The sequence below is a fragment of the Salmo salar genome, chromosome 23, assembly GCF_965601325.2.
Source record: "Salmo salar chromosome 23, fSalSal1, whole genome shotgun sequence".
Classification (NCBI taxonomy): Eukaryota; Metazoa; Chordata; class Actinopteri; order Salmoniformes; family Salmonidae; genus Salmo; species Salmo salar.
In genome coordinates, this window is record NC_138313.1 from 7,501,774 (window position 1) to 7,527,081 (window position 25,308).

Below are 25,308 nucleotides of genomic sequence, written 5' to 3' on the forward strand. Positions count from 1 at the left end.
ACGGTAGTAGTGCAAAGACATCATTGAGCTCTGCAGGTGTTTTTATGTTGGGATTCTTACTGCGAACAGTTAATGGCTTATTATACTCATAAAACTAGAGATCAACAGTAACGGACTCACACACATACTGACACACCGTCCTCACGGACGGACGGACAGACACACACTGTCCTTTTTCTCTCTCTCTTACACACACAAACACACACACTGACACACCGTCCTCACGGACGGACGGACAGACACACACTGTCCTTTTTCTCTCCCTCTCTTACACACACAAGCACACACACACACTCACCCTCCTCAGTCAGTCACCTCACACAAATCCAATGTAGTGTGCAGTTCTGATCAGTGGGCATTGAGTACTGTACAGGCTTCCAGCTGTGATGATTGGGTCTTCAGAGAGAGAGAGAGATGAAAAGCTGCTCAGACTGAGTAGAGCCGTTACTGAGAGTGGGGACAGAGAGAGAGGGGGGACAGAAACACAGAGACTCTGGGGTCAGCTGGAATGCTGTATGTGTGTGTGTGGAGCTGCTACACTGTTCCTTTAACTAGGTCTACTGTAACCCCTAACGTAGTTGAAGTGGAGAGTCTTAATAAAGCGACTTTTTCACTGTTATGCGGACACTGAAAGAGCGAATGGTGTGTTGATAGAACACATTATGGGAATAAGTGTTCATCTGGTTCCAGATGTACTGAAAATCTCCTCCCAGTTCAGTGCAAACTCCTCATTGGTCACCCAATTGAATGTACTGCCTCGGTGTGTGTTGTTGTCGTTTTTAAGTGTGTTTGTGGCTATTCTCTAAGTGTGTGTGTCTCCTCTCTCCCCAGCTGTCGGACCAGCAATAGGAAGAGCCTGATTGTGACATCCAGCACCTCTCCTACACTACCCAGACCACACTCACCACTACATGGACACCCAGGTAAGACACACACACACACACACACACACACACACACACACACACACACACACACACACATATATAACCCCCATCAAGTATGGAGCTTTTATATGGTTTTAGCTGGAGTGCATTTTTTCCACTGCAGTTCATTATAACATAAACAAACAGCATGCTGTTTGTCTCTGGGGGTTTTCAGCAGAAAAGTCTACATGTGGTCCACCAGAAATACAGCATCACATCAGTGTTTTCCGTAAGTACATGGAGTAGCTTGCCAAATAGCAAAACTAGCCAGCCAGGGAGTTCCAGGAAAGAAATTGCAGAACAAGCTCTATTTTGGTGGCCTCTGGCACATTCTGATGACTTGATTCCATCCAAAATACACAGCTAAATTATTGAAAACGTTAAAGGGATACTTCGGGACTTTTATCTCCTTCCATAGAGTCAGATTAACTCGTTAACTCGTTTTTATGTCTCTGCGTCCAGTATGAAGGAAGTTAGAGGTAGTTTTGCTAGCCAATGCTAACGAGCGTTAGTGCAATGACGGAAGTCTATGGGTATCTGCTAGCAAGAGCACTCCAAGAAAACATTCCCAAGTTACAAACTCTTAAATATATTTTTATAATACTGTAATATTGTTCGAAAAGTTGAATTTGAGGTTTTCTGCAAATCAGCTCTTACTTCGGAAACAATCCTACAACAGCGTCCCACAGTGAGGAAATAAAAATCCATGTTCACCCTTCATACACTTGTGGGTAAAAAATATTATAAACTTGTGGGTTAGTAGTATGGAGCTAGCTAGCAATTGCATTAATATTCATCAAGATGGCCAAGATTTGTGTGGTAGCAGGGTGTACTGTAGCAGCACTTGCTATGCAAATGTGAGTATGCCTCTATGGCTATGAAAATGAAACACTTTGTAAAAAGTGTGATACAGTTGTGAGAATGAGGCATGCGAATTGGGCATCTACTCGTCAATCTACAGGGAAAATTTCATCCTTGAGAACTTCCACGGCTATCAACAATGAAAGTAGCTCTTCAGCAAAACGTTGCTTTTCAAAGTGGATGCTGTCCCTACCAACAACGTGGCTTATAAGGTATCACAAACAGCCAGCAGCACCTGCAGTAATTATCAAGGCAATATCAAGGCTTCACTGGGTAAGTGAAAGAGCTAATTAACATATCTGCCAACTGCTGGGAGCTAACTTCTGGTGCTGTCATACATGTGTGGATGGCGGGCTGAATGCTAATGCAACGGTTCGACCATTTATTAGATTGTAGATCTGGTGGCATTTCAGAGAAAGGTGCCAGGTTTTCGTTAGAGAGGTGTATTGTGGATTTTGCTCATTGGGAAAATGTATTCCTGCAACTTGCCGCATGACTTTTTGGAGCCGCTGGCTGTCTGCACTTGGGCTCTGTGTGTGTGTGTGTGGATGGCTCGTTGGATGGTGTCTGTGGCGCCGGGGGAGTTTTCTAAAGAGGCTGCCTGCGTGCTAAATTGAAATGGGATGCTTTGGTCATGGATCTCATCGCGGATCTTGGGTCATTTTGGAGACGTCCCATAGACAGGTTTTCTTAAGGGGGTTGGATTTAGTTCGATGGGAAAGTATATATATTTTTTTATCTTAGGGTCAATGTTCTCACAGTTTCTTCTTGTTGAAGAGGCATCAGCTAACATTAGCTTGGTATAACATTAGCTAGCAATCCTCTTCCTCAGTTTCTGGAGTAATTTGTCACTGATTTCTTTATAGCTGGCAAAGTGAGTTAGATTTTGTTTGTGTACTGCCATATTTTGATAACATAGACAAGTTCGTCACTGCTATGGGCTAGTAAATATCCTTAAGCTAGCCAGATAGACAGTGATAGCCGCAGACAAAAATCAGGGCGAGAGGGAGGGATCCACTTTCTGTTTCATCTGCTGCTGGCTTGATAATGTTCACTCCCCCCCCCAAAAAAAATCATGTAATTGATTCAATTACATTTTTATTCTATGAAGATTGTAATTGTGTCAATATGTTGTGAATATTGTAGAAAATTCCTCACAGCCGTTTTCCAAACTAAAACGGGAAGTAGAGCTTGGTGCGCACCAGTTTATCATGTACAGTAGGCTACAGATGGCTCACCGTGTGTCATCAAAATTACGATCTTGCGTTCGGGCCTTTCCGGCAGTCTTTGGTTTTTATGAGGGGGAGCATGAATTGTACAATTGTAATCTAACAAGTCATTTTTAAAGTTGTAATTCGTTTATATACATCACCAACTATATAAATATCTGATAGGGTCCATTATCTGCTACCTGGACTTTAACAACCTTACCTCCCAGACTGGTCAAATTAGTTGTGGTATTGAGTAGAAAGATGACTTTACAATAAAAATTATTGAAAATGTATGAATTCAGTGTATTGTTAGTTGTTTTGAATATTGTCTAGGCCTAGGCCTATATGATCAGGATTATTTACTAAGTAAGATTACCTTTTTTAACATTAAACCTGTCTTCTCTTGAGATTAAAGTCATATTCAAAGTTTTACTGATATGAATTGCCACAATTTTTTTCTTCTTCAAATTATGTATTTTATTGGCTCAGCTGCTGTGGACACATAGGGTAAGGAAGCCAATGTGTCCTTCTGTAATTTAGGTGAACTAAACCTTTAACAGTTTGGCCTGTCAATCAATCACTGTGGGTGGGATTGTCAGGGGATGGGGCAGGATGTGTGTAAATCATAGAGTTAGGGGTTCAGACCTGTCAATCAATCACTGTGGGTGGGACTTTTTTGGGAAGGTTGTAGATTAGTAATCTAGTCAGAATAAATAATCTAGTCTACTCCCCCTACCAGATTGTGCACCCCCACTTTTATACAATGTCAGGCAACCATGAATAGACCTACAGCTATGATTGAAGAATGAAGCAGGTGTTAACAGGGGCTTTGCTACACAGGAAACAGTTGACTACTCCATTGTTGACACTTTAATCAAATCAGTAGGCCTATATCAATATATTTAATACTACCATATACAGTGCTTTCGGAAACTATTCAGACCTCTTGACTTTTTCCACATTTTGTTACAGCCCAAAACAATCTAAAAACCTGTTTTTGCTTTGTCATTATGAGGTATTGTGTGTAGATTGATGATGGAAAACAAAAGTAATTTAATCCATTTTAGAATAAGGCTGTAACGTAACAAAATGCTGAAAAAGGGAAGGGGTCTGAAGACTTCCCGAATGCACTGTAAGTATCATGATAGTTGCTTTTATAATTTTCAATCGGTTTTCTTTTATTATATTTTTGACCAGAATGAGGCTCTCTCTCCAGTACCTATTGTTCCTGCAGTGAGGTTTCAACATCTTCATAGAATGTTTTCATAATTTCTCTGCAGATAATCGCCAAAAAGCAGTAGCCTACCAGTATGCAAATTAGGGAGACAAATGAACGGCTCTCTCACCGATGTGTTTGTGTTTGTATTTATTAAAGATCCCCAAGGCAGCAGCTACTCTTCCTGGGGTCCAGCAACATTAAGGCAGTTATATAGAATTTAAAATATGACATGACATTACACTTTTCACAACAGATTAAGTGTGTTCCCTCATGCCACTACACTACTATCACATATCTACAATCCAAAATCCATGTGTACGTGTGTGTAGAGTGCGTGTCTTGTCATGTGTATATGTGTCTTAGCCTGTGTGTGTGGGTCTCTTCACAGTCCCCGCTGTTCCATAAGGTGTTTTTTATATGATTTTTAAATCTGATTCTACTGCTTGCGTCAGTTCCTTGATGTGGAATAGAGTTCCATGTAGTCATGGCTCTATGTAGTACTGTGCTCCTCCCATAGTCTGTTCTTGACTTGGGGATTTTGAAGAGACTTTTGGTGGCATGTCTTGTGGGGGTATGCATGGGTGTCCGAGCTGTGTGTTAGTAGTTTAAACAGACCTCGGTGTATTCGGCATGTAAATACTTCTTACAAAAACAAGTAGTGATGAAGTCAATCGCTCCTCCACTTTGTGCCATGAGAGATTTACATGGATATTAATGTTAGCTGTCTGTGTACATTTAAGGGCCAGCCATGCTGCCCTGTTCTGAGCCAATTGTAATTTTCCGAGGTCCTCTTTGTGGCACCTGACCACACGACTGAACAGTAGTCCAGGTGCTGCAAAACTAGAGCCTGTAGGACATGCCTTGTTGATAGTGTTGTTAAAAAGGCAGAGTAGCGCTTAATTATGGACAGACTTCTCCCCATTTTAGCTAATGTATCAACATGTTTTGACCATGGCAGTTTAGTCACCACAACTTGCTAAATTTCCACATTATTTGTTACAAGATTTAGTTGAGGTTTAGTGAATGATTTGTCCCAAATAAAATGCTTTTAGTTTTAAATATTTAGGACTAACTTATTCCTTGCCACCCATTCTGAAATTAACTGCAGGTCTTAAGTTAAGTGTTGCAGGGCTTTCACTCGCTGTAGTAGCTGACGTGTATAGTGTTGAGTTATCTGCATCCATAAAAGGCATGTCATTAGTAAATAATGAAAAAAGTCATAACACATACGCTTTTCCATCAGCAGACTATGATCGATAATGTCAAAAGCCACACTGAAGTCTAACGTTTTGGTTCCGTTCACCTAAAAGATCAGTTTGTTCGTGATCAACCCATCACTAGGTAGGCTACACTGGCAAGTCTCGACATGGGCTTCGAATCCTCGGAAAATACTAACAAGATCTTTGTATTACTTGTCCAGATGCGATACCATGGACATATAACTACGTTGTATGATTTATGAATAGCAAAGGGATATACAGTATATTGAACTTTATTAATTCAGGTCGACATCTTTTATAAACTAAGCTGTTCGGTCGTCAATCAAAAAACAGTAAATAGCCTATGCGCCCTGTCTCCGTGGCTGGCTATAGACCTATGAAACATGCAAAATAAAATAAATGAATGTGCCAGAAAACAATAATTAAGAGGCTTTCAACTCATCGTTACCACTTACATTACATGGGACGAAAGGCTATACAGATTTTTCTGACTAGCAAATTGAAACTTTTAAATGAAAAGAATCCTAGTTAATTTATGAAGTGGAAAAAGTAGCCGGCTGACATTGAGTAGGGTGTCCAATCAAAAATGCATATTTTGACCATATGTTAATTGTGTAGATAATCCTCTGAGAAAACCAATGTTCCAAACCTTATCTCAATCATTAGCCGTTCAAACGTTATTGGAGTTTTCACCTTTGTAGGATGGACAGAATTAAGGTGACTAACGTTAAATCAATAGAGGCCAGAGAAAAATAGTGGTCAAAAATGTGGCTAATTACATTGCGTCAGAAATCAAGAATTAATGCTACTAACTGTTAGCTACCTGACAGGCTCACTTTCCCGTTGAAATCGTCATCTTTCTTCTCGAATACACACGACATAAAATAATATAGAGGTAAGATGGACATCGATTTTGAGACATGTCAAGACCACTCTAAATAGCAGGAGGGTGAAGTCAGGCGCAGGAGACCCGAGGTACGTGAAAACACGTTTAATGAATAAGTCCACAAATACCAAAACAAGGCAGGGCAACAATACTCCAAAACAACAGGAACAAGATAATCCTGAAAAGAGTCGGGACGCAACCCTAATGCCCAAAATGACAGTGACAGATGAAGACCAAATCCCCCAACCTACTAATAGGGCGACACGAAAATAACCCCGCACAAACCTCAACAAAAACAGACAGACTAAATACCCCACTAACGACCTAACACAAAACAGGTGCTAACCAAAACAGACATAACCAAATGACACAGAAACAGAGATCGGTGGCAGCTAATAGGCCGGCGACGACGACGACAGCCGAGCGCCGCCCGACCCGGGAGAGACGCCACCTTCTGTGGACGTTGTGACACATGACATGTACACACTATATACACTTTTCATATTCATTTGAAATTCCTCTTCTTTTTCAAAGATTTCTCACCAAAACAAGCGTATCTCTGTGAAATGTCAATGGCGCACTGATGCCAAGCTTTTTATTTTCAAAGTCTTTAACATTTAATTCAGCTCGTGTCATGCTAATTTAGCTTTTTGCCACCCGCGGAAACAACTTTGAAGACTACCACCACAAAATGTAAAATCCTCAAAGGTTACGAGAAACCTGCACCACTATGTCAACAGAGCTCAGTTCTTATTATCGGATGTTGCGAAATCCGACTTTTTTTTATTTATATATAAGGCTAATAATATGTTAGAGAATGACCTCGTTGAATGATTCAGAACAATTATAATCATATTTGTCTTGGTAAAATGTATTTTATTAACATAAGGAAGTGAAATGTAATCAGCAAAGTGTGTTTTCAGGCACTCTGGGTAGAGTGGGTGGACACCTTTCAGTGAGTCTGTTACCAGCTGTTTAGCCTACAAAACACTGTAAATACAATTATTTATTTGCATACGACCCAATTAGGAGCTGAGAATACACACTGAGCTCTGCACAGTCAGGGCCTAGTGGCTCTGCTGTTCCTATGACATTAGAGTGTGTGTCTGTGTGGATAAAACCGGAACCACTGCATGTGGAGACAACCGTTCCATGACATGGAAAAGTGCCAACACAGCATGTATCCACCCAGCAAGTCGCACATACAGAGAGAACACTCATACACATTCAGTAAATAGTGTTCACTGGTTGTTTAGTCAGAGTCAACGTGTTACATACTGACACTCCTTGTCGCTGGAGATTGTGTGCATGTCTGTGTGTGTGCGCGTGCGCTAGGGGTGTGAACGTTTTAACTTTAAAACATTTCAACGAAATTGGGATCCATAATGTTAAGAAAAATCCCTAATGGATAAACAATGTTTTTTTTTTTTTTTTTTCCTCCACTGAATTAAAATCAAAGTGCAGCTTGCTCGCCTGCTCTTAATCTTCGCTAATGATGTGAGTGTGTTCAGTCTTCGGTCTGTTGCATGTAGAATATCCTAGCTTATTCATTGATGATAGGCCCTGCTTTACTGAAGTTGTGAAATACAACATTCCATTGCGAAATACAGTTTTTGATTGCGGATAGATAGACCGAGTGCAGGGTTCTGACTCCGTCTGCCTGGTGGCCAACCTGCCTATACTATGTCCCTCCTCTCTCTCGCAGTCCCTCGCTAGCTCGCTATGAAAGATGTGAGCGCGTTTGTGTTCTCGGAAGTACGGCAACTAATCTGTCTCCTCTGTTCCAAAAATACTGAATCTTAGGAGTCGATTCCTAGCAGAAGATATTTTCTTTCTACTGCATGTCATGGTAAGTCACGGTATTGAACAAACTTTAAAGTAATTTTTTTAGGAGAGAGTGGTCTGCGTGCAGGCAGCTCAAGATTATTTGATTGACAGTTCTGCTTACCTAGTGATGGACGTCGATCCCGGTTCAGATGGGGCATTCCTATACAGACAAGTAAAATGCCCATTCAGTGGCGCTTCGAAACTATCTCCAGAGAAGGTTTTGTGTCGGCGTTTGAAAAGCTATAGTGTACCCTTACAGACCAACAAACATTCCGTAGCCGAGACGCTTTCAAGGGTATATGACTGCGGTAGATATAACTTCATTGCCCGGCCCTAGCGGTCATGCGTAATAGGACCATTATTCTGAATTGTGAATTGATGTGGAATTTTATGTTTTTTTTCTGAATGTTATGATGTTTAAATGTTTAGCAAAATTGTCCATTTGTCACATCCCTTGCATGTGCATGCATGCGTGCGTGCCTGTGTGTTTGTCTCCGTTCAAGTGTCTCCAGCCCTGATGCAGCAACCTAATGTAATCTGACAGGTTTAGGTGAATGCTCTGACACCTTGCCATGCCGGCCACCACACACACGTATGCACGCACACACACCCCTCTTCTAAAGAGCTAGATATATTGAAAGAGAGAAAATTGTAGGAGCGATAGAGAAAGGAGATGGAGAGAGTAACAGACAGGCAGACAGGAAATCACAGCACTGTCTCAACAGGGGCTGTGGCCGTGTGTTCTTATTGGTTGTTTAAGTTGAGCCTGGTGACATTTACTGAAACGCAATAACAACCAGCTCATTTCCTCAACAGGAAATAATAAAACTGTATAGGCTGTCAAGCACACACACTCACACGCATGCACACACGCTCACACACACACACACACACTTTGGGCTGCAGGACATGCTGGAAGAGAGAAGCTATGACCTTGACCTCTGGCTTCTATTGGCTTTTCTGTCATCACTCCCTCTAGAGCACACACAAATATGCACTCAGTGGCCAGTATATTAGGTACACCACCCCGTTCACGAAAATGGTTCGCTCCTACAGAAAGTGAGTCACGTGGCCGGCCGTGTCTTGCTATACTGAGCAAAAATATAAACTCAACATGCACAAACAATTTCAACGATTTTACTGAGTTACAGTTCATATAAGGAAATCAGTCAATTTGAATAAATTCATCAGGTCCTAATCTATGGATTTCACATGACTGTGCAGTGGTGTAGCCATGGGTGGGCCTGGGAGGGCATTGATCCATCCACTTGGGAGCCAAGCCAACCCACTGGGGAGCCAGGCCCAGCCAATCATAATGAGTTTTTCCCCACAAAAGGGCTTTATTACAGGCAGAAATACTTCTCAGTTTCATCACCTGTCCAGATGGCTGGTCTCAGATGATCCTGCAGGTGAATAAGCCGGATGTGGAGGTCCTGGGCTTGCGTGGTCTACAGTTGTGAGGCCGGTTGGACGTACAGTGCTGCCAGGAAATCCATGATCCAGTTGCAGAGGGAGTTGTTTAGTCCCAGGGTCCTTAGCTTAGTGATGACCTTTGTGGGCACTATGGTGTTGAAAGCTGAGCTGTAGTCAATGAACAGCATTCTCACATAGGTGTTACTTTTGTCCAGGTGGGAAAGGGCAGAGTGGAGTGTGATTGCGTCATCTGTATGCGCTATGCAAATTGTAGTGGGTCTAGGATTGATGGTGTTGATGTGTGCAATGACCAGCCTTTCAAAGCACTTCATGGCTACAGATGTGAGTGCTATGGGGCGGTAGTCATTTAAATAGGTTACCTTCGCTTTCTTGGGCACAGGGACTATGGTGGTCTGCTTGAAACATGAAGGTATTACAGACTCGGTCAGGGAGAGGTTGAAAATGTCAGTGAAGACACTTGCCTGTCCGCGCATGCTTTGAGTACACGTCCTGGCAATCCGTCTGGCCCCACGGCCTTGTGAATGTTGACCTGTTTAAAGGTCTTGCTCACATCGGCTACGGATAGCGTGATCACACAGTTGCCCGGAACAGCTGGTGCTCTCATGCATGCTTCAGTGTTGCTTGCCAGGGGTGCATGCTTAGTCACCTCCTGTACTCCCTGTTCACCCACGACTGCGTGGCTAAGCACAAATCCAACACCATCATTAAGTTTGCTGACGACACAACAGGGGTAGGCCTGATCACCAACAACGATGACACAGCCTATAGGGAGGAGGTCAGAGACCTGGCAGTGTGGTGCCAGGACAACAACCTCTCCCTCTACGTGAGAAAGACAAAGAAAATGATCGTGGACTACAGGAAAAGAAGGGCCGAACACGCCCCCATTCACATCGACGGGGCTGTAGTGGAGCAGGTTGAGAGTTTTAAGTTCCTTGGTGTCCACATTACCGGCAAACTATTATGGTCCAAACAAACCAAGAAAGTTGTGAAGAGGGCACGACAATGCCTTTTCCCCTCAGGAGACTGAAAAGATCTGGTATGGGTCGCCAGATCCTCAAAAAAGTTATACAGCTGCACCATTGAGAGCATCCTGACCGGTTGCATCACCGACTGGTATGTTAACTGCTTGGCATCCGACCGTAAGGCGCTACAGAGGGTAGTGCGTACAGTCCAGTACATCACTTGGGCCAAGCTTCCTGCCATCCAGGACCTATATACGGGGCGGTGTCAGAGGAAGGCCCAAAACATTGTCAAAGACTCCACTCACCCAAGTCATAAATTATTCTCTCTGGTACCGCACGGCAAGTGGTACCGGAGTGCCAAGTCTAGGTTCAAAAGGCTCGTTAACAGCTTCTACCTGCAAGCCATAAGACTACTGAACAATTAATCAAATAGCCACCCGGACAATTTGCATGGACTCTTTTATTTTTAAATTTAATTTAACCTTTAACTTCATAGGAACTTGACTCTGTACCGGTACCCCCTGTATATAGCCTTGCTATTGTTATTTTATTTTTGCTCTTTAAATATTTTTTCTATTTTCTTATATTTTATATACACTGCTCAAAAAAATAAAGGGAACACTTAAACAACACAATGTAACTCCAAGTCAATCACACTTCTGTGAAATCAAACTGTCCACTTAGGAAGCAACACTGATTGACAATACATTTCACATGCTGTTGTGCAAATGGAATAGACAACAGGTGGAAATTATAGGCAATTAGCAAGACACCCCCAATAAAGGAGTGGTTCTGCAGGTGGTGACCACAGACCACTTCTCAGTTCCTATGCTTCCTGCTGATGTTTTGGTCACTTTTGATTGCTGGCGGTGCTTTCACTCTAGTGGTAGCATGAGACGGAGTCTACAACCCACACAAGTGGCTCAGGTAGTGCAGCTCATCCAGGATGGCACATCAATGCGAGCTGTGGCAAGAAGGTTTGCTGTGTCTGTCAGCGTAGTGTCCAGAGCATGGAGGCGCTACCAGGAGACAGGCCAGTACATCAGGAGAAGTGGAGGAGGCCGTAGGAGGGCAACAACCCAGCAGCAGGACCGCTACCTCCGCCTTTGTGCAAGGAGGAGCACTGCCAGAGCCCTGCAAAATGACCTCCAGCAGGCCACAAATGTGCATGTGTTTGCTCAAACGGTCAGAAACAGACTCCATGAGGGCCCGACATCCACAGGTGGGGGTTGTGCTTACAGCCCAACACCGTGCAGGACGTTTGGCATTTGCCAGAGAACACCAAGATTGGCAAATTCGCTACTGGCGCCCTGTGCTCTTCACAGATGAAAGCAGGTTCACACTGAGCACGTGACAGACGTGACAGAGTCTGGAGATGCCGTGGAGAATGTTCTGCTGCCTGCAACATCCTCCAGCATTACCGGTTTGGCGGTGGGTCAGTCATGGTGTGGGGTGGCATTTCTTTGGGGGGCCGCACCGCCCTCCATGTGCTCGCCAGAGGTAGCCTGACTGCCATTAGGTACCGAGATGAGATCCTCAGACCCCTTGTGAGACCATATGCTGGTGCGGTTGGCCCTGGGTTCCTCCTAATGCAAGACAATGCTAGACCTCATGTGGCTGGAGTGTGTCAGCAGTTCCTGCAAGTGGAAGGCATTGATGCTATGGACCGCCCGTTCCCCAGACCTGAATCCAATTGAGCACATCTGGGACATCATGTCTCGCTCCATCCACCAACGCCACGTTGCACCACAGACTGTCCAGGAGTTGGCGGATGCTTTAGTTCAGGTCTGGGAGGAGATCCCTCAGGAGACCATCCGCCACCTCATCAGGAGCATGCCCAGGCGTTGTAGGGAGGTCATACAGGCACGTGGAGGCCACACACACTACTGAGCCTCATTTTGACTTGTTTTAAGGACATTACATCAAAGTTGGATCAGCCTGTATTGTGGTTTTCCACTTTAATTTTGAGTGTGACTCCAAATCCAGATAAATTGGATTTCCATTGATTATTTTTGTGTGATTTTGTTGTCAGAACATTCGACTATGTAAAGAAAATAGTATTTAATAAGATAATTTCATTCATTCATATCTAGGATGTGTTATTTTAGTGTTCCCTTTATTTTTTTGAGGGGTGTTGTAACGCCCTGGCCATAGAGAGGGGTTTTTGTTCTTTATTTTGGTTAGGCCAGGGTGTTACATTGGGTGGGCGTTCTATGTTCTTTTTCTATGGTTTTGTATTTCTTTGTTTTGGGCCGTGTGTGGCTCCCAATCAGGCACAGCTGAAGTTCGTTGTTGTTGATTGGGAGTCACACAATGTGGTTTTGTGGATAATTGTTTCTGTTAGTGTTTGCACCTGACAGAACTGTTGGCTGTCGGTTTTCTCTTTTCTTGTTTTTGTATAGTGTTCACGTTGTTCAATTAAATATTAAATGATGAACACTAACTCCGCTGCACCTTGGTCTGCACCCACTATGCCCTAGCGTTACAGAATTACCCACCAAACAAGGACCAAGCAGCGGAGGAATGAGCAGCGCCAGGAGGAGCAAGGATCCTGGACCAGGGAGAGAAAGGACTGGACATGGGAGGACATCCTGGATGGCAAGGGATCCTACACTTGGGAAGAGATCCTGGTCGGAAGGGATCGCCTCCCATGGGAACAGGTAGAGGCATTCAGAAGAGTGGCGGCAGCAGGAAGGAAGGACCAACGGCAACGGTATGAGGGAACACGGCTGGGAAGGAAGCCCGAGAGGCAGCCCCCCAAAAATGTTTGGTGGGGGCACACGGGGAGTGTGGCAGTGTCAGGTTGGAGACCTGAGCCAGCTCCCCATGCTTACAGGAGGCAGCGCAGTACTGGTCAGACACCATGTTATGCGGTAAAGCGCACGGTGTCCCCAGTACGCGTGGAGAGCCCGGGGCGCTACATCCCAGCTCCTAACATCTGCCGGGGGAGGTTAGGCATCAAGCCAGGACGGGTTGTGCAGGCCGTGCGCTCTAGACCTCCAGTGCGTCTTCTTGACCCGGTCCGTTCTGTGCCTCCTCCTAGGACCAGGCCACCAGTGGGTCTCCCCATCCTGGTCCGTCCTGTGCCACCTCCCAGGACTAGGCCTCCAGTGGGTCTCCCTATCCTGGTCTGTCCTGTGCCTGCTCCACGGACCAGGCCCCCAGTGGGTCTCCCCATCCTGGTTAAGCCTGTGCCTCCTCCTCGGACCAGGCCTCCAGTGGGTCTCCCCATCCTGGTCTGTCCTGTGCCACCTCCCAGGACTAGGCCTCCAGTGGGTCTAGCCAGTCCGGAGCTGCCAGAGCCGCCCGCCAGTCAGGAGCTGCCAGAGCCGCCCGCCAGTCAGGAGCTGCCAGAGCCGCCCGCCAGTCAGGAGCTGCCAGAGCCGCCCGCCAGTCAGGAGCTGCCAGAGCCGCCCGCCAGTCAGGAGCTGCCAGAGCGGCCCGCCAGTCAGGAGCTGCCAGAGCGGTTCGCCTGTCCGGAGCTGCCAGAGCGGCCCGCCTGTCCGGAGCTGCCAGAGCGGCCCGCCTGTTCGGAGCTGCCAGAGCGGCCCGCCTGTTCGGATCTGCCTGAGTGGCCCGCCTGTCCGGATCTGCCAGAGTGGCCCGCCTGTCCGGATCTGCCATCGCTGCCCGCCAGCCGGGCGCAGCCAGGGTCATCCGCCAGTCGGGCGCAGCAAGGGTCGTCTGCCAGCCGGGCTCAGCCATCACCGCCCGCCAGCCGGGCGCAGCAAGGGACACCCGCCAGCCGGGCGCAGCCATCGCCGCCCGCCAGCCGGGCGCAGCCAGGGTCGTCTGCCAGCCGGGCGCAACAAGGGTCGCCCGCCAGCCGGGCGAAGTCAGGGTCACGGCCAGGTGCGCCACCTAAGAGGGGGGGGTACTGTAACGCCCTGGCCATAGAGAGGGGTTTTTGTTCTTTATTTTGGTTAGGCCAGGGTGTTACATTGGGTGGGCGGTTTTTGTTCTTTATTTTGGTTAGGCCAGGGTGTTACATTGGGTGGGCGTTCTATGTTCTTTTTCTATGGTTTTGTATTTCTTTGTTTTGGGCCGTGTGTGGCTCCCAATCAGGCACAGCTGAAGTTCGTTGTTGTTGATTGGGAGTCACACATAAGTGCATGTTTTTCCGTTGGGGTTTTGTGGGTAATTGTTTCTGTTAGTGTTTGCACCTGACAGGACTGTTGGCTGTCGGTTTTCTCTTTTCTTGTTTTTGTATAGTGTTCACATTGTTCAATTAAATATTAAATGATGAACACTAACTCCGCTGCACCTTGGTCTTCTCTCCAGTACGACAGCCGTTACAAGTGTATATATCTTTTTTTTACTCCAGTTTATTTTAGTAAATACTTTTTAACACTTATTTTTCTTAACTGCATTGTTGGTTACGGGCTTTTAAGTAAGCATTTCACGGTAAGGTCTACACCTGTTGTATTTGGCGCATGTGACAAATAAAATTGTATTTCATTTGTTAAGCACATTTTTACTCCTGAGATTATTTAGGCTTGCCATAACAAAGGGGTTGAATACTTATTGACTCAAGACATTTCAGCTTTTCCTTTTGTATTAATTTGTGGGGGAGAGAGAGGGAGAGGGAGGGAGAGGGAGAGGGCGAGAGAGCTCCTCTTCCTACTGCTGGATTTGTGGCTTCTGGGTACTGGCATGTCATGGGCAGCATTCATAAACATCACAGTTATCTCTGTCTCTCTCTCTTTATCTCTGCCCTTCAGCCGTCTGTCTCTGCCCAGAAAGATGCTGTTGTGTTACTGTGGCAACAGACCTAGTACCACTCTGTCTGTGCCCCATCTGGCGTCCCCTCTGCCAACCCAGCCGTGTGCCACTGCAATCTGGGAAAACATTAACAGCTAACTAACTACACCACCATTAAGATAATGATCAACAAGTGTGCATCTGTTCCCCAAATTCAGTTATTCCTCACTTATACAAGTAACTTTACATTTGAGAGACATTAGTTAGATACTGCAATTAGTCAAATGCAGCCGGAGACCATATTTTAATAGCTTAAGGCTTCAAAAGTGTGATGGCTTATAGTGTTACTTTGTGCTGCTGCTGTGAAATAATTTGGCTCATGACAGCTGTAAAGAAATAGTTGTGCTCCTGCTGTTGGTGAGGCTAGCAAAGTTGTAAAGGAACAGAGCGTTCTGATATCTTATAACTCTGTGTGGAAGAGAGGGGTTCTGACTCAGAGAGATTAATTAGCACACTCCTCTACTGCAGAGTGGGATTTGAAACTGCTCGCTGTCTGATTTCCCAATGGTAACCCATATCTAAGAGAGCCACTCACTCCCAATGAGAGCTGCAGCCCTGTCAATCATCCAAAAAACTGTTTATGTTCACTTCTGTCTGTCTACACACTGACCTACTGGATTGCGTTTCTCTTCTGTACTCCCTCAGTTAGTTCCTATTGCTGATAGTCAGTCAGTCATTTAGTCAATAATTTAGTATGTCAGTCATTTAGTCAGTCTGTCAGTCATTTAGTATGTCAATCATATATTCAGTCAGTCATTTATTCAGTTGTTTAGTCCGTCAGCCAGTCAGTCATTTAGTCAGTCAGTCAGTGTTAATTCCATCTGATTCAACCTCAGCTCTAGCAGCATATAGAGTTAAGAGTTTAATCATGTCTCTGCTTTAGGCCTTTTTTACCTAATTACTTAATACTAATGAAATGGAGGACTTTTTTATAACTCTGAAAAATGACTTGGATTAAATAGACTCTCTCTCTTTCCCTCTCGCTCTCTCTCTCATACCCACATTATTTATCTCCCCCTCCCATGACATCTCCTCGCTCACCTTTCTTGCCCTCTTGCTGTATCTCTCCTCCCAATTTATTTCAAAGGGCTTTACTAGCATGGGAAACTTTATGTTTACATTGCTAAAGCAAATCTCTCTCTCTCTCTCCATCCCTCTCTCATTAGGTGGTGATCGTGAATTTCCCCAGAGATTCTGCTAGAAAAAAATGGGGTCCATTCTGAAAAGGTTTGAATACCACTGAGATGGAGGGATGTGTGTCAGTGATGCGCCGGTTGACTCATAACCCGCAGTCCCTGTGGTTATATCCGAGGGGAGGATAAGTTTAGGGTCATTAAATATTGTGTGGCTGAGGGCGGGTGTGTGGCGAGCGGGTTGAATAAAGAGAAACAATACCTTAAAAAATCTACGAATGTATAATCGTTGTGGAATTTATATAGGCTACATTGAGGTTTTTCATTCATTATTTTAGGCCATCTGGTATAAGTGCATAAGCCTAAGCTTTAGGGCTTAACTGTACGCACTCCAAATATTGCTTTTGGGAACTGGCAGAAAAAGTTCACGTCAATCCACGGAGGCAAAAAGGACATTGTCTAAGTTTAACTCAATAAGAGAAAAGCTGCGAAAGAAGAGTTGAAAATAAAGAGACGGGAGGGCCAGAAAAGTAATGTTTGGAAAATATTTGTTCAAGTGGTAAAAGAGGATGATAGCAGTGTGTTATGTGTGATGATTGTGAGGCGCTATAGAAATTTGACAGACACAAGACGGGCCTATGGCATGTCAAGGGAACTGTAGCCTACTGTTTAGATGGGTTAAAAAATCTGGACACTGACTGTAGGTCTATAACCTCTCACATAGCCTTAATAATAACTCCTGTAGAATTAAACATTTCTTGCAGTAAAATTATACACCAAAAGTGGGCAAAATTTGCACTTGGGAGTGGAGAAATAGGATTTCATTCTTTCTGCATCTTGAGAGAATGCAATGTTCAGTTTGATACCACCTGTAGAGGTGCTGTCTTCATCATTAAAGTGTTGTGGGTTGACTATCATTAATGCGATGACTGCTATTTATCGAAAAATTACCTACTACGTTAAATTATTACTCGATTAAATTAATCATGTAACAATTAACTCACTAGGAATTTGGGCCACCACGGGAAAAGTTTATTTAATGAGTTACCGTTTCCTGAATTAACTCATGAATATAGTATCATACCAGTCATCAATCAATCATTTCCTCATATCAGTCTCATTCTGAATGTCGTTGACCTGGTAAATCTGCACGAACCCTAACCTAAATGATGAATCAGCGATACACAAATTGCCTTAATTATTTATTTACTAACTAACTAAATAATCACATAGAAATACAGAAACACACACACGCTATAGGTTATTGATTACTAACATAATGCATATGAAACGTCCCTAGTGGACTAACCTGATATGACGGCTTGTTACACAATGGAAAGGGGTTGGGGAAAGATAAAGAGCGGGAGAGACAAAAAGAGTGGACTTATCGTACATACATTTGGAAACTACGCTCACCGTAAATATGAATATTTAGCACCCTAACAACCGCTTATTTTGCAAAAAAAATGTGTCTAAAAGTCTAAAATCACACATTGTTATCTTTTCACAAATAGTTTCATATTTAATCATATGTTTTACAACATTTAGATGTAAATCTGATATATACATTGTGAAAGCTCTTAAAGTTACAATGTTTCCGTTATAACGTCTTTCTGATCATTTTAATGACATCACAAAATAGACATTCATTTCCCATATTCCAACTGTCTATTGATGTTAGAAATATTGTTTCAATGTCTATTGTTTGATGTTGAAGTTTTGGCGGCACAGTCTCTCTGTGTAACACAGCAGACATTCCATTCTCCATTGGGCCATTTTCACAGCTTTCTTTTTCTTTACCACCGGTCAAACTGATGTCATTTGGACATTTTGCGTAGATAATCTTTCCCTTTTTTTGTTGAGTGATTGTATTTTCTCTCCAGTCTCTAAACGTCTTCGCTCCGCGAAAGATGACAGAGAACTTTACCGATGTCAACTAGATTGAAGAATTCATTTTATCAATCTATTACATTATTCTGTTGAGCAAGGGTTTATTTAGTCTTCTAGGGCCACATATAATGACAAGAGTGTGTATGTCTGTGTGTTTAGTTTATTAATTCAACCATTTTAAAAAGTTTATATGCGCCTGTATGAGTGTGCATGTGAGTGTTTGTTTATGTGGGTGGTAAAATGGGTCACTCTCACTGCGATAGCTAGCTGTCTGTCTGCATACATCTCTTCTTTCATGAGTGGCAACCCAATTAACATGACTCCAGGGGTGTAGAATGAGGATAGGGTTTCTCCCATCAGGGAAACACATAGAGTTGAGGAGGTTTTTAGTGTTGAAAATCCCATAGGGCTCTCTAACAACTCTCATATCACACACCATGGGCTCTCAAGTGAAAATGGAATACTACGCCTCTGAATCGCATTTAACCTTGACACACACAGACACACACACACACACACACACTGTGCCTTTGTTTCCCTGAAGTAGACTACAGTATCTCTCCCCAACATAATGTAATGTCATTCCTTGCCTGTGTGTATCACCCTGTGTGTCTGTGAATGCGACTTAATTTGAATAATGGTTCCCGCTCTCTGTGAGGTGTGTATCTATCCATCTAGCCCCCTGCCTGCCTGCCTGTATGCACTGTATCTATGCGGCGTAACACAGTGCAGAGTGATTGAGCTCATGCCTCTAAGCTTCCTAATAGCCCCTCTGAGGCCCCAAGCCCATTTAAAAACAGCTTTCACTGACAGGCCCCAGCCTTAACACACTGCTCAGGGTTACGCACTCCAAGTTCCAGGACACACACACCACATACTGTATACACACACAAAGACACACTCACTCATACACACACACACACACACGCAAGAGGAGCCAAGTGTTTCCTACTCCGGCAGATAGACATGGAATTAATTAATAATTCATTCATATTTAAAGGCCCAGAGCTGTCAAAACCAAAAATCCTGTGTTTTCCTGTGTTTTGTATGATATTGTACCACAGCTAATGAAACTAACACTGTTAAAGTGTGCAAAAAAAATGTTAGCATTGTTATTTCCTGATAGTTGCTTGTTTAAAATGCAATCTCCACAGGACCTTCTAATCAGCCTGTTTGCATGGGCGGGAGTTTCGGCTTGCCTGATGACATCACCAGGTGGTAAATTGGTTAATAGACCAATAACAGAGAGAGCTCCAAATCTCTCTGCCAATAACAGCTAGTTTTACGTTGTCCCCTCCCCACTCAGACCACTCCGATAGTCCTAGCAAAATTCTTGCTTGAGAAAGTTTTTTGTTGTTGCTAAAAAGCAATTTTAGCCAAATTTTATGGAAAACTGTTACAGTACGTTTTTTACATTTTTTTATTTAACTAGGCAAGTCAGTTAAGAAAAAAATATTATTTACAATGCCGGCCAAGCCCGGACGATGCTGGGTCAATTGTGTGCTGCCCTATGGGACTCCCAATCACGGTCAGATGTGATGCAGCCTGGATTCGAACCAGGTACTGCAGTGATCCCTCTTGCACTGAGATGCAGTGTCTTAGACCAAGTTACTTAATTGTAACCCAGAATGATTTGATATTGATATAAAAACAGCTGTATTGGGCCTTTAAAGGATCTGTTCTGGCTTCACATTCTCAGAAAATACATCATTGATGCGGGAGGGAGGGAGGTGTGGTGCAACTCCCAGCACCCCGTCTGCTATGCTTCACCACCCAGTGAGGGGTGAGAGCAACGCCCCACATGTTTCACACCCCCCCACCCTCCATCGCCCCTGTCCCACTCCTCAGATTGATTGGAATGATTTATGTGAAGCAGATTTGGCTTTTCCATGTTGAGCAATTTGTTACGTCACACCCCGGATTTTCTCTATGCTGAGCTGTTGGCTACCCACAATGTAGGCTAATTAGCAGGCAGACATTGAGGGTTCTATATATATACCCAAACTCCAGATCGTTTAATCAACCCTGCTCTCTTTTACGCTTTCTTTCTTACTCCCCCTCTATCTCTCCATCCCCACTCTCCACTGTCTGTACTGCTGTATGATTTAGTCTGTATTGAGACAGTAATAAGATGTTAAGTTCTGTCTGTAGAGTAGCTTGTTAGTGTCCATCTTCTGTCTCTAATGGTCTGTAAATGCTTTATTCCTCTCATTCATCTCATCTCTCTCTGATTGTGCTGCTTGTTGCTGAGAAGAACCAGACGATTAGCAGCCCATTGATCAAACCCCCCCTTGTCTATGTCTCATCCGGATCCTCCTCGCCTCTCCTCTTGTCCTCTCCTTAAGCCTGTCCCTGGCTAAATTAGAACACTCCATCAAGAGCTTTGTGATCTCTAAAATACCCTTTCCTGTCGGAAAGGGGGAAGACGGAGGGATGGGGAGGAGAGGAGACAGATGGGGGGAACGTATTTGCGGTTTAGCGTATGCTGAAGGAGGAGTTGGAGGGTATACTGTATGTATGCCCTATGCAGTACACACACACAGGGATGACAGAACAATAGTTTTCAGTTCCCTTTCACATGCCAATAAAGGTTGAGGGTTTTCATCTAACCTGTGTGATTGTGGTGTTGGGTTATTTTTGCTGTCACCTATGTGGTTATTCGGAGAAAGGAATATTATCTAGGCTAACCCCAACCCGAGCCCCCCCGTTCTACCACCTCTGGTCTCTTGGCCCTCCCACCCCTACGGGAGGGCAGCTCCTGCTCAGCACAGTCAAAGCTCTTTTCAGTCCTTGCACCCCAATGGTGCAAGGTATTATCTGAAAACTGCATTGTTGGTTAAGGGCTCGTAAGTAAGCATTTCACTGTAAGGTTGTATTCGGCACATGTGACAAATACATTTGATTTGATTTGACCAGCTTCCCCCTGAAGCTAGGCTAGCAGAGGCCCTGACCATCTTCTGAAAGCACCTGAAACCCTACATCTTCAAAGAGTATCTTAAATAATCCCCCTCCTCACCTCAAAAAAAATAAAAAAAATAATAATAATATATATATATATATATATATAAAAAACACTGTCCTGAACCAACACTTGCACTTGACACCCCCCCTTCCAGCTCTGACTTTGCTGAAAGCCACTTCATTGGGGAAAAGTGTACTTACTATGCCTGTGATGTGTGATTGTCCCACCTAGCGATCTTAAGAGCGTCTACTAAATGACTCAAATGTAAATGCTAATCTATTGCGTAGTTTCACTACCTCTTATTACACACACTTCACTGACATGCCTATGTAGGGGGATCTTATGTCCTTTCTCTCTCCTGGGAATAATTTACTAAATACCTTGGCTTTTGTTTCTTTTTGTGCCGTGTTTAATCCTTCTCTCCTTTCTGCTTCTCTCTCTCCCTCTCTTTCTCCATCTCTCCCAGGGAGCAGCCCTCTGGACAGCCCCAGAAACTTCTCCCCCAACACGGCAGCACACTTCTCCTTCGTTCCAGCTCGCAGGTGAGCCAGGGGGTCAAGGGGCAGGGTTTCCGTTTCGGAAAATGTGGCCGGGAAGATTACAATTTTCCGACCATTTGACAAATTTACCGGACCCATATGCATTGGGTGCGTAACCCATTAGGTTGTCCACCCATTAGGTTGTCCACCCCTGACAGAAATCACATTTAGATTATGGTAATTCATCTTAACAAAACATGCAAGTTGCGTAATGAAGCAGTCAATAAAAACAAATTTTCAAACTTTGGCCAAAATGCAATTCGGGGGAAAAAAAACATTCTTCACAGCGCATCTGATGCGACCGGTTCCATATGTGACAGATATGAAAATCTCAGAAACGTAGAGAGAGGGCTAATCTAAAGATGCAACAACTAGGATAGGTTGCTAATATGACTGTGATTGTGCCTTTGGCTTCTGGACAACAAAAGAAAGTTGATATGAAAACCAATAGAACAGCAGAGAAATGCTGGTTTCAATGACATGAGGTCTTTATAAAATAATTGACTCCACTTTTATATGGTCGGATTTTGCCTAAGCTACTTTGAAGCAAGGTAAGACATGCCTCATAATATGAAGTAAAAGGTTCAGGTCTCAAACAATTAAGTATATGTTTTCAAAATGCATACTGCCTCCAGCTCACATTGCAAAATGGTGGGGGAAACGCTGCCTACTGCTGCCTATGCACTTGAATGGGAGGCGCGCTCAATTACCTTCAATTACCAGAGAAATAAAAATAGTAGTTCTTTTAATCGTGGCCATCAAAACCATATTAACACGCAATTGCGTTTAGAATTGTTGCACAATGACTGGGTTTATTAAAGCACATAGCTCTAGCACTGTTTGCAGGTGATATTCCGCTCAAAATAGGCTCTGTATGCTGTGCGCGCGTGATAAGTAAGACACATGATGAGTAACGAAAATGTGCACATTAATTCCAATACATTATGCAAATTAACCTATAGAACGATAAGCATGACAGTCAAATGTATTTCCATCAATTAATAAAGAGCATTATTTTGCAATGGATTGTTTTTTTTTGTTTTTTTTGCAGGTCAATTTGGCCAGCAACAATTTTATTTATCGGATTATCGGCCAAAAGCCGACAATTACCAGCTAACTGAAACCCTGGTCAGGGGTTAGCTCACTGGGATCAAATGACTTAATATGTCTGATGGTGATTGTCTTCATAGTTATGCTAGGTAGAAGGGATTATTACCTCATACTATTATTTGAGCCATACTGCTCATTGACAGTCACCTGCACCCCCACAGCAGAGCCAGTTTCCCCAAGCCCAGCTCCAGTTCAATAGTTCACAGCAGAAACTGTGAAGAGTGGAGCCCAAATGGATGCCATTTATCCTCCAGAGTTTAGCCTTAAAATCCAATCCCTCCCATGGCTAATACGCTCAGCACCTCTGTGCTCCTCTTTAAATGATAATTGAAAGTCTGGCTAATCAAGCCCATATCACCTGAATGTTTGAAGCCTGGTTGAATATCCTCTTACCTGTCACAGACTTTGACTAGGAAGTGTAATTACATAGATAGAGAGCCTGGGTGGATTGAGAGCCTGTGTGAAGTTAAACACAGCTCAAGATTAAAAGGATAAATTTGTTTCATAAGTCGTTCAACACGAGGCGAGATATATGACATGTGCTGGTATGATGGTCTTCTGTTTGGAAGAAGGTACCACTTCTTCTGCCCTGAACCTCAATAAATCAGGTGAGACAGGAGACAGAGAAATTCACCTGAAGCAACAGTGCCACCCAATGGTGAAGTGTCATAATGCAGGATGAGATTGCAAAGAAATGGTTCTGCAGTGCTCATTACAAGAACACATGTAGCGCTAACACTATCCTCTCTCCCACACAGTCACGGGCACAGGGCTGACAGGTAACTTCTCACCTTTAACCTTTTACCTCCACCCCCTCACCTTCTCCTCTATCTCCTGTCCTCTGCCCTGAATGGAAATACCAAGGCCCGTATCCACAAAGCATCTCAGAGTATGAGTGCTGATCTAGAATCTGTCCATATAATCTAATTCAATATGATCTGAAAAGCAAAACTGATCCTAGATCAGCACTTCTACTCTGAGATGCTTTGTGGCCTCTACAGTGCCTTCAGAAAGTATTCACACCCCTTTCACTTTTTCCACATTTTGTTGTATTACAAAGTGGGATTAAAATGGATTTAATGTAATTTGTTTATCAAAGATTTACACAAAATACTCTAATGTCAAAGTGGAAGAAAAATGTTTGAATGATAATAATAAATTAATGGAAAATAAAACACTAATATATCTTGATTAGATAAGTATTCAACTCTCTGACTCAATATGTTAGAATCACCTTTGGCAGCGATTACAGCTGTGAGTCTTTCTGGGTAAGTCTCTAAGAGCTTTGCCAGGATTGTCCTATATTTGCCCATTATTCTTTCAAAGATTCTTCAAGCTCTGTCAAATTGGTTGTTGATAATTGCTAGACAGCCATTTTCAAGTCTTGCCATAGATTTTCAAGCCGATATAGGTCAAAACTGTAACTAGGCCACATTTAGGAACGTTCAATGTCATTTTGTTAAGCAACTCCAGTGTTTATTTGGACTTGTGTTTTAGGTAATTGTCCAGCTGAAAGGTGAATTTATCTGCCAGTGTCTGTTGGAAAGCAGACTGAACCAAGTTTTCCTGTAGGATTTTTCCTGTGCTTAGCTCAATTCTGTTTATTTGTATCCTGAAAAACTCCCTAGTGCTTGCCAGTGACAAGCATACCAATAACATGATACAATCACAACCATGCTTGAAAAAATGAAGAGTGGTACTCAGGAATGTGTTGTGTTGGATTTGCCCCAAACGTAACACGTTGTATTCAGGACAAAATGTTATTTTCTTTGCCGCATTTTTTTTTGCAGTATTACTTTAGTGCCTTATTGCAAACAGGATGCATGTTTTGTCGGTACAGTATATTATGTTAGTATTGTGGAGTAACTGTAATATTGTTGATCCATCCTCAGTTATATTCTATCACAGCCATTCAACTCTATCACAGTTTTAAAGTCACAATTGGCCTCGGTTTCCATCCAAAGTGTAATTAATAACTGCACTATGCTCGAATGGATATTCAATGTCTATTTTATATATTTTTTACCTATCTACCAATAGTTGCTCTTCTATGTGAACCATTCGGAAACCTCCCTGGTCTTTGTGCTTGAAATTCACTGCTCGACTGAGGGACCTTAAAGATAATTGTATTTGTACAGAGATGGGGTAGTCTTTTAACAATTATGTTAAACACTAGAGTGAGTCCATGCAACTTATGTGACTTGCTAAGCACATTTTTACCGCTGAACATATTTATAATAAAAGGGTTGAATGCTTATTGACTCAAAGACATTTCAGCTTTTCATTTTTAATGAATTTGTAAACATTTCTAACAACATAATTATATTTATGATGCCCCAGTCCCTAGAGAAGTATGGCCATCCCAAA

At 43.4% G+C, this 25,308-nt stretch overlaps 1 protein-coding gene across 2 annotated transcripts in view; it reads left to right on the forward strand.

Moving 5' to 3' along the window:
• LOC106584010 (microtubule-associated serine/threonine-protein kinase 2) overlaps nucleotides 1-25,308 on the forward strand; it is a 160,722-nt gene that overhangs the window by 81,476 nt on the left and 53,938 nt on the right. For both annotated transcript variants that reach the window (XM_045706497.2, XM_045706496.2), the window contains 2 exons: nucleotides 832-923; nucleotides 21,759-21,834. In XM_045706497.2, the coding sequence (XP_045562453.2) occupies nucleotides 832-923; nucleotides 21,759-21,834 (168 nt within the window). The remainder of the gene's footprint in view (nucleotides 1-831; nucleotides 924-21,758; nucleotides 21,835-25,308) is intronic.